The 10,655-nt window shown below is 34.6% G+C and overlaps 2 protein-coding genes across 2 annotated transcripts; one reads left to right on the top strand and one right to left on the bottom strand.

Moving 5' to 3' along the window:
- The first annotated feature begins 1,620 nt into the window (after positions 1-1,620).
- On the top strand, positions 1,621-10,655 carry LOC143071489 (serine protease inhibitor Cvsi-2-like). The gene is made up of 3 exons (XM_076245818.1): positions 1,621-1,777; positions 9,050-9,184; positions 10,473-10,655. The coding sequence occupies exons 1-3, from the start codon at positions 1,738-1,740 to the stop codon at positions 10,571-10,573; spliced, it is 276 nt and encodes a 91-aa protein (XP_076101933.1). The 5' UTR covers positions 1,621-1,737; the 3' UTR covers positions 10,574-10,655.
- Positions 6,533-8,422, bottom strand: LOC143071491 (uncharacterized). Its single transcript, XM_076245819.1, has 2 exons — positions 8,223-8,422; positions 6,533-7,803 (listed from the first exon to the last, which is right to left on the bottom strand). Exon 2 carries the CDS (start codon positions 7,795-7,797, stop codon positions 6,769-6,771), a length of 1,029 nt encoding a protein of 342 aa, XP_076101934.1. The 5' UTR covers positions 7,798-7,803; positions 8,223-8,422; the 3' UTR covers positions 6,533-6,768.

The following is a 10,655-nucleotide window of genomic DNA, read 5'->3' as shown; positions in this document are numbered from 1 at the left end:
TGTAGATTAGCTAAATTATCTGTCGTAAATTATTAGGAGATATACAAAATAATATAATACTCCTGGTTTAAAGTGAAAAAGTTAAATTTACCTAAGTTCGCATGAGACGCCTATGAAAAATACAAAAATGCATATTGTATATTGTCAAATTGTTCCGAAAGTTGGTGAAAAACTTAATAAAACATCATTTATGGCATTGCACTGATGTGAAGTTAACATGGTTAAGAATGTGTGAGATTTATGTACTTCTAATTATAGAATATTAGATTGTTTTGAGGTCGGTCCAAATCCAGTCTGCTATGATTCATTAAGGATTCAAAAATAAATTCATGGATCTAATAGTAAATAAGGGTAAAATCAAAATGAAATTTAAAAAAAAAAATATGTGCAATTTTGGTTTCCTTACGCTACTTGTTTTAAATGTGTCTGTGTAGGAACCGCGGAGATATCTTAATTTATTGCTATTTTGTGCATTTTTTCTTTGATATTTTTTTGTGATGATTTTTCATATCATGCTACTCGCTTCAGATGGAAAATTATCGCTAGAAAATAAGAAGGCACGTTGGTTTGCTAATGAAATTGACATGAAATTGACAACGTCTTCATAGGTAAAATAGCGATAAACAGATTATCATTGTTTATCTCAACTCGGTTGCTTTTCTCGCTTCCGCCGTACCGGCTCAAGCGAGAACATCTATCATGTTGACATGATCAACGATAATCTATAAGTATCTGTCCATTGAAGAATTCGGTGTAGATGTAACGTTTTCTCACAGTTTTTCTATGGGTAACGGTAGTATACCGCTGTTCGAAAGTCATAAATCGATTGAGAGAAGACAAATCCGGGTTACAAACTAAAATTGAGGGAAACACAACAAATATAAGAGAGAAACAAAGAAACAACAGAAATACTTAAGTTTTGTGGGGTTCTTGTTATATATTTTTTAGTTTTCTCTGTTGTTTCATGTGTACTATTGTTTGTCTGTTTGTCCTTTTCATTTTTAGCCATGGCGTTGTCAGTTTATTTTCGATTTATGAGTTTGACTGTTCCTCTGGTATCTGTCGTCCCTCTTTTAAGTGAAACAAAAAAAAACCAAAAAAAAAAAACAAACGACAATGCAACTCACAGAGAAACGAACTATAAGATAACAACTGCCATTTACCTAACTTGGTACAGGACATTTAATGTACAAAATGGGCAGTATTGTGGCTATCCAAACCTCACGCTTTCATGGCAATGTTAAATATATCACTAAAATGGCAACATCACATGACAGGACTACAATACAAATATATGAAGAAAAAAACATTTAAGATAGAGAAATACACAAATTAACAATACAATAGAACATAACGTGGGAGAATTTGCAAGTTGGATGGAACTGAATTTTCTAATGCTTGTGACAACGCATTATCAATGTTTGTGAGGTTTGTAAATCAGGTGTAGGCTATAGTATTTTTTTTCTCACTATTGTCATGATGTTGTAATCATTTAACATAATGGGAATTTTGAAACCAGTTTAGTCGTATTTCAGATCGATCGTGATATCTACATTACTTACTACATGGCACACATGTTTTGGTTCCATATTTCGGTCAGTCTTAATGTGAAGCATACTTATTTTAAGTCAACCATGAGGGTTTTATCTATTTTAATACACGCATAGATAATCACTTTTACGTATATAAAGTGCTGTCAGAGCTGTAGTCTATCATTCGTTACACACAACTTATACCATGAAGATTGTAATTGCTTTTCTTGTTGTCTGTCTTTTAGGTAAGTGAGAAAAGTTTATTTTTTAAAACAATGAACTTATTAAATATGTATGTTGATATAAGGTGCCATATATTTGCAAGTATATTCAGCACGAGAGAAAAATAAACAAAACTTAAAACGAAATGATTTGTTTAAAAAAAAAAAAAAAAGCATTGCAGCAGGTTTTCAAAGATTGGGTCAATGCTATTTGGAGAATGCTTTAGAGCCAATCCAACACCCATTATCTTAGATGCTCATTTAAAAAATAACAAATTAGAGTTGGCAGGAAATGGCCACAGCATTTATTAACAAATATGATATATGTACTATTATATGAAATGCAATTTTTGATATGATATGAACTAAAATTCAGTGATAGAAATGCATATGTTTCTTTGAAAATGTTGTATGATGATCGCCGAATATGTTCGAGGTGGCAGACCATATATGAAAAGGGGTAAGTTCAAGATAAGCTATTAACCCTGGAAATCAGAGGCTAATGCTATCATACGATTTAAATAAGTCTGTAAACTGCAAATATGTTCTTTAAGCGCAGCGAAATCTGCCATAAATCAAACGACTAACTCTGGAAATCAGAAGTTATCGCTATCATTGATTAATTCAAATCTGCAACTATTTCACATGTTAGAACATTGTAGAATGTAATAAAATCCATAATTAATCACTTCCAAGTTATCCTTTCAATTTCTGTGTATGTCCACTCTTTTACGGCCAGTATACCTCTATAATCATCTATTTTTCGTTGCTTGATAGTCTCTATATTAGAATCTGAACAGCGTTCAACATGGTATGACGATATAATCTATGTGGACAATACAAATCTGAAATAAACAAACAAAAACCAAACAGCAGTATCTTCCGCAGGAATTGAATTCTAACAAATTAAAGGGAGGGTGGGCGGGTTTGCTCTAAAAAGCGTCTTCTTTTGCCAAATGTCGACGGTAAAAGGAGGATTATGGGTAAATCAATCACTTGGGAAGATCGTTAATCCAATTAAAAACCAAATATTAATAATAATTGACTAAGTAGTATAACGGACATGGTGCCTGAGCACAACCGATAACTGATTTAAAATTTAGATTTTAAATCTTATTATCTTAGATGCTCATTTAAAAAATAACAAATTAGAGTTGGCAGGAAATGGCCACAGCATTTATTAACAAATATGATATATGTACTATTATATGAAATGCAATTTTTGATATGATATGAACTAAAATTCAGTGATAGAAATGCATATGTTTCTTTGAAAATGTTGTATGATGATCGCCGAATATGTTCGAGGTGGCAGACCATATATGAAAAGGGGTAAGTTCAAGATAAGCTATTAACCCTGGAAATCAGAGGCTAATGCTATCATACGATTTAAATAAGTCTGTAAACTGCAAATATGTTCTTTAAGCGCAGCGAAATCTGCCAAATTGACGGTGCTGCGACAATTTTAGCCCTCAGATAAAAGTTTCGTAGAACCGTCAACCACCAATAAAATTGGGGGGAGCTGCGCGTAGCTGTGCCATTTCAAGCAAATTTGAATGAAACAATTTCTAATAAATGAACAGAGGAACAAGGAAGAAATTATTTACATTATACATAAAAGAGCATCAGTAACGCTGATGTTTCATCTAAACTAATTACAAAGTTCATAATATGAACAGATATAATATTTACAACGAGTCAACTATCAAAATTCAAAGTGTATAATAGTCGTCTGGAAAAGTAAAGCCACCCGTCTTACTAGAAATAATTGTTTCTAGTGCTCCCTGGATTATATTCAGAAAAATTTCATTTCCAATCTTAGTTAAATGCACCCCATCTTCTGCTAAGAACTTATGTGTAGCTTTTATGTCAGGATACCGAATGTAACAGCCTCCATGCTTTGTCATGTGGACACCAATGGAACTGTTTAACCGACGTCTGCACTTCTCCATACAGTTCCCATTGGTTGAATACCTCCACTGCAATCTTGGTAATACTTGCGACCAAATTAAAGTCGTTTCAGGCAATTTATTTGATAACCATGACATAAATTTAACAAGCTGGAAATGTAAGTAACCTAGTTTGATATTACCTATATCATTTCCCCCAATGTGCACTATAATATAGCTGGGAGGATCTTCAAATCTCAGCATTAATCTAATGCGATTTTTCATCTTGGAGAGAGTTAGTCCACCTGTTCCTTGCCACCAGATATTTACTCCCAACCTATTCAAAGCCAAATTAGCTCCTCCCGGGCGTTGCCTTGATTCCACAAACGCATTCTTAATAATTGACGACCCAACAATCCAAACCCTTATAGGAGAATCTGAAACTAACAGCAATATAAATAAACAATTAAACGGGAGTTCGTATGTAACGCAAATATGCACCTGATTTCCAACGACCTAAACTTTTAATCTTTTCGTCGGATAACCCTTCAATGGCACAGGCTGTAGCCATACCTATTCTGAAAGAGTGAGACGACCAACGAGCGTTATCAATACCTAAAGCATGTAGTGACTTTTTGAGTATTGCAGAAAACTGATATTTAGTCAATGGTTTACCGTCAAAATGACAAAATAGCGGTCCCTCTACTACAGGTCTGTCTCGCAAATAGCAAGGCAATAAAACCACCGGACAAATACATTTGTCTAATTGCTCCGGAATGTGTATGGTAACGCCCCTACCAAACTGATCGGTCTTAGACGAAACCAAATGAATTTCTAAATATGTTTTGTAAATTTGTACATCATTCATGTTTAAAGCATGATTTGAATAACATGTATTACTCATAGTTTGAACTGTCAACTCCCCAACCCTAAAAAGACCATGAAAGGCCAAGGAAAAAACTGCCTTGAATAACCTTACCTCGTATGCAGAACTGCAGATACAAGATAATATGGACAAAATACGACCCAATAACTCTCTTGAAATAGGCAGTCTAGTGTCCATCTGAGGCGACCTTGTACGCTTTACACCATCGATCATTTTCCTTACAATAAATTTTTGTGTATAGTCTTCATAATCATTAAGTTTGTTGTAGAAACTTAGGCCTGATGTGTACGAATTAATTGTTGAATGAGCGAATCCAGATTTATACATATATGCAATAAAAGCAACAATGTCGTGCAGTGACACAGGCCATACATTAGCAAGACCGATATCTTTCCTGAAACTGTTAAAAAAATTTAAAGCCCTGGTGTACAACTTTGATGTACTAGGAGCTACCGAATTGTTTATTAAAAAATCTACTTCAGTTCCGAAATGACCATGTGAAACTCCACAGGAATGTCTGATGGAGTTTGATCTGCTTCCGGGGCCAATGTACGGAAACGGATTACCTGAAAACGAGACAGAGAATCTGCAATTGCATTACTTTCGCCTGGAATATGCAACGCTCGTACCTGAATTCTCATTAATAACAAAACTAGAGGACGAATTAACTTCATTACGTACTTCGATTTTGATGTTCGCTTGTTAATTATCAAAACTAGTGCTTGGTTATCTATTCTTAATAAAATTTTCTTGTTGCAAAATTGAAGGGACCAAATTAACATGGCCAATAATATAGGCACCAGCTCTAAAAAAGATATATCGGACATGAACTCTTTATCCCTCCACTCGACAGGCCATCGAAACTGAGTCCATTGCTTGTCAAAATAAGCCCCACAACCAAGAGCAGCATTTCCAGAACTATCAGTAAACAGCTCAAGCGTATCACTTGATAACCAGAGACTTTCCGAAATGAAGCATTCGCCATTAAAATTTTCTAAAAACTCTAACCAGACTAAAGCATCAGATCTCAGCTCTTGATTAATTTTTACATAATAATACGACTTTCCGTGTTGGAGGTTTGAAATAACATCATAAAACCTTCTAGTAAAAGCCCTTGATGACGGAATTGCACGTGAGCAAAATGCCATTAGCCCAATGATTGACTCTAGCTCCTTCAATTTTATCTTTTTTCGACCAACCATGTATAGAATACCAGACCTTAACTTTATGACCTTGTTTTCCGGAATTCTTACCAACATAAGTAAAGTATCAATTTCAAGACCAAGAAATGTCAAGGTTGTTGTAGGACCAACTGTTTTGTTGTCTGCCAATGGCACGCATAAATCCTTACAAACTTTCATAAAAGTGTCCATTAACAACTCACAATTATTATTTGACTCATGTCCAGCAAATATAAAATCATCCAAATAATGATCCAAAGTGTCCAGACCGGACTTTGACTGAACAACACAGTGTAAAAAGGTCGAAAATCGTTCAAAAAGCTGGCATGAACTACTTAATCCTAAGGGTAGACATTTATTTATGTAAAACTTATCCTGAAATTTGATACCCATAAGATCAAAATCTGCAGGATTTATGATTAAAAGCCTAAATGCTTGGCGAATATCGATTTTTCCGATTTTTGCACGCTCTCCGAGAGTTGCAATCATATTTAAAACATTGTCAAATGATGAGTACTTCACACTACAATAATCTTCGGGTATAAAATCATTAATACTACCTCCACTTGGATAAGACAAATGAGATATGAGACGCCAACCTTTATCTGGTTTCTGAACAAGTCCAATTGGAGAAATTCGCAGTGTCGATATAGGTTTTTTAGAAAATGGACCCAAAATTCTACCAAGTTTGACCTCGTCGTGCAACTTTGCTAATGTTTCGAACTTGTGTATTTCTGCAGAAACCAAATTTTTTGCGGTAGTAGAAATACGTGGACCTTCATATTGTATCCTAAATCCAAAAGTAAACCCTCAAGCAGGAGCTGAGCATCCACCCTATTTGCATAATCACCTAGATACGTGTTTAATTCAAGTGTGTTTATTGGAGTCCACCCTTTATCCCATAGGTGGCGCAATAGTTTGGACTCTGAAAGTAATACAATCTTAATTCTATACAAAATTAACAATATGAACAATGTCATAAATTCTTACACATCTTTTTAACATAGAACCATAAAAAAAAAAAATGTGCCACAACTTTAATTACATTCTGCTAAAGAATCACTTCATATAGTGACCAGAATACGATTTCGTATTGTTGGGATACTGCACTGGGTTGCCACCACGTGCTTGAAATCTCGGTCTAAATTGAGGCCTAGGTTGCTGAAATCTTGCATTTCCACCTACCCTATTAGGAAAAACGTTTTGTCTTGGGCACTGTATAAGTGGGTGCTGATCAGAACATCTTAAACAAGAATGATTATAAGGACATGATTGATTCACGCAATTGCCCTGGTAATTGAATGCGTAACATTTAAAGCGCCCCGTGCTTACTGGCGCATTACTATTAGAAGACGGAGGATACATATAAAGCAGCCATAGCTCAGGGTCAACCACAGCCCAAGACCCTGCTGGATCCTGTGACATTCTGAGGCGGAATTGTTCGTCATACGATTTCCACCCTAGTGCGCACCGCTTAGCACCTAACCGAATACTATGCATGTGCTTTAGTAATTCTTGAAATACATGCGGGTGAGCAGTACAATAAATACTTATATACACTAAATATGCGTCTGTCCAGGTATCGATGGAGTCAATTTTTTGTTGTTGCTGCCGTGGTTGTAGCAAAATTTCTCCCTGCGAAATAACTACTTTTTGTTTATCCCCTGCAGAGGCTTGTGAATTTACTAACAGTAAGGCCAGGTCAATATACTCTCCAGCAATAATTTTTTGCCTCAAGCTAACAGTGACATTTCTAGCAAGGTCATCACTGGCCTTAATGCAAGGAATTGGGTTTTGAAATACTGGACAATTACATGAATGTGTAATGGGTTCAGTAGCGGTTGTTGGGACCGTAATGGGTTCAGTAGCGGTTGTTGGGACCGTAATGGGTTCAGTAGCGGTTGTTGGGACCGGAGCCATAGTCATCACTTCTGTATCTAGTGTATTGGTTGCCACTGGACTCCCTGTTGATCTGATTTCATGGACATCTCCAACTTTTCGACGCGAGACACTTCTCTTAGCGGCCGGAGCCACGCTATCTCCTCTTCCCTTGGGCACCACCCTTTTTCTTTTAGAAGCTCTAAGCATTTTAAACTGAAAAAGACACAATATGTTAACTTATGTAAATATTTGATTATATAACAGATAATATATGATATAAGACAATGTAAAAGAAAGACAATTGCCCGATTCTGCTGTGGCCGATCGATGAGAAAAAAAAATAGATTTGCATCCACCTCAAACAAATAATATTGGAATTCTGCTATCTCCAATATTTGATGTGTTCACTGTATCTATCCAATATAATGTTTAAAAAATTAAACTTCTGCTAGACATAAACTTATTCAAAAAGTCAAAATTTTCAAAACCATGCCATGCCGTCTGCTGCATGAAAATTTTTGTTTCGCCCTGGCGCTTCGACAATTGTATCAATCGAGTCAAATTAAACGATAATCAATTCCATGAACAAAATTGTTTGAAATACTTTAAAAATAAATAACATTTTTAACAACTTATGTGTCAGATTTGTGCAGATTTTCTTCTTGCTCTAAAAAGCGTCTTCTTTTGCCAAATGTCGACGGTAAAAGGAGGATTATGGGTAAATCAATCACTTGGGAAGATCGATAATCCAATTAAAAACCAAATATTAATAATAATTGACGAAGTAGTATAACGGACATGGTGCCTGAGCACAACCGATAACTGATTTAAAATTTAGATTTTAAATCTTATTAAACAAACCTCTTTAAACGAATTCGAGAAATCCTATCGACTATTCATTATTGTTAAAAATCGGTTTTAAAATGCAGAAATCGGATTTAATGTGCTTTTTCGCATTCATTTGTAACGCATTTATAACATAAGTTATGTTAAAGTAGGTGCTATTTTCAAAAAATTAAGGAACTATGATTATTAATTTTTGATAAGGTGCTAGTATTTTACGAAGAAGTCCCATCAAATCGTTCAACACATTGTAAGATGGACAATAAAATATTCCTATATTTAAAACTGAAGGGACAAATTACAACATTTATTATTGGCTCTCCTTTATATCATTCTTCTCCAGCACAGACATTCAACATGCAATTCTCTATAAAACAGTCATACATTTCGAATATCAGAATTAATAGTGCCTATATATATATGACTTTCTTTTCGCATGTAAAGCATGTCAAGATTCCAATAACGTGAATTCGAAATTGAAAAATTACATAACAGTGTGCATTTTCCCCATTTTAAAGTTGAAATAATGATCTAGTTTATTTTCCAGTTGTGTTAAGTGTAAAGTAGAATTAACCACCATGACAACAAAAGGTTTATATTTTGTTTGTATATGTAGGTTATATCAGTGCCGAGGATTGTCCTACTAACAATGCTGATCGGGATTGTGACCACATAAAGTGTGAAGATCATTGGCATAAGGCATGTGTATCAAACACATGCACCTGTCTACACAGTTCTGATGGAGGACAAGGTATGAAGGATTAAAACATGATATCTTTAACTACAGTTTACGTTAATATAATTCTAACAACAGATCTTAAACGTGTTATATATATCTTTCTAGAGGTGTCGCACTTTTGTATTGAAAAACGGTATTAAGACATATTTTAGAAATATCTTAATTAGTAAAATAGTTTGAACTTTGCAGCACTCTCATATACTATTTTATAACATTTGAAACACTTTGAAATACATTTTGTATATGTATGGCATTGTTTCATTTGTTTTGCACTTTTCATAATATTTTCCCTGCATATTTCCTTGTGTTTTATCTTTCATAACGGACAATGCTTCCCCTGTCGATGCACTGGTTTCGCTCCTATCTATTAAAGTTCATGCAATTATCATCGGGTTTTTAACGAGATTTGGATATCGATAAGCTCTGCCTTTTTTCTCCGAGTGGTTTAAAAAGAAATAATTTCACTCTGGCATTAAAAGAAAGTATGTGTCTTGTCAAAGGCATCCAGCAGCTATTTTTCTGTTTGGTAATACTTTAGGTTTAAGATGTACTTGTTTGAAATACCGTGTGCTTGAAAATAAGAGATGGATAAGACACAAATGAAAATATTTTTACAACTTCCGTTCATTATTTACACATATCCGTCAGATTGACTGATGTATTAACATATGGTCATCACTGGACGTTTTTCTTTCCGAGAGTAAAACCTTTAGGACATCTTCTTGAAAGTGTTGGATGTATACATTCGGAATGGGAATGTTTAATCAGATGCAAATAGAGGGAAAAGTGTCATGCTCTTTAACAGGTTCATAGTTGGCCTATCCAACATACCCTCATTCCCAATGGCAGTCCAATTCCCACTTCATCATATGGTCGCTCTACCTTGCAGAACCTAGTACCTTTTGTTAAATTTATTAAGTTGGTCTCCTCCTGCATGTATAGTGTACTTGTCATCAAGTGTTAAGCATGAAATAATTAATCAATCAATCCTTTACATTTTGATTTTAAAAACTATGTGTTTAAATCACCGTCATCTAAACTCTAGTGGATAGTTGTTCGTCAACTATATCTTCTTTTATTTATTTTAACATCGAAAGGAAATGTATTTTCGTTTTCAATACATGCTTTATTGACTGTTGAAAAGAATTGGTACAATAACTTAAAACATTACAATTTCTGCAAATGATGACAGGTTAACAGGAACTATTGTTTTAAAATCCGAACATGATAGTATTTTTCGCCATATAAACATTTTTAAAGAAACAATATTGAATAGAATCTGTTTCATGATTTATTCTAGCCTGCACAAGCAAAGCCGAGTGCGACGCCATAAATGGTTGGTCCTGTTCAAACTCACGCAGACACTGTGTTGATGGTAGATGTAGATGTTCTAGGTTTTAGAGGATACAAGACAGAATAGTAATCATCTTGGAAAATGCATGATATGTTTATACTTGAATGATTAAAGCAATTACAAAAACTG

This window comes from Mytilus galloprovincialis, chromosome 4, assembly GCF_965363235.1.
Source record: "Mytilus galloprovincialis chromosome 4, xbMytGall1.hap1.1, whole genome shotgun sequence".
NCBI lineage: Eukaryota > Metazoa > Mollusca > Bivalvia > Mytilida > Mytilidae > Mytilus > Mytilus galloprovincialis.
This window is presented reverse-complemented; position numbering and strand designations above follow the sequence as displayed.

Coding starts and splice junctions, on each gene's coding strand:
- LOC143071489 (XM_076245818.1), top strand. CDS start 1,738: ATGAAGATTGTAATTGCTTTTCTTGTTGTCTGTCTTTTAG. Junction 1,778..9,049: donor TCTTGTTGTCTGTCTTTTAG/GTAAGTGAGAAA, acceptor TTGTATATGTAG/GTTATATCAGTGCCGAGGAT. Junction 9,185..10,472: donor CAGTTCTGATGGAGGACAAG/GTATGAAGGATT, acceptor GATTTATTCTAG/CCTGCACAAGCAAAGCCGAG.
- LOC143071491 (XM_076245819.1), bottom strand. CDS start 7,797: ATGCTTAGAGCTTCTAAAAGAAAAAGGGTGGTGCCCAAGGGAAGAGGA.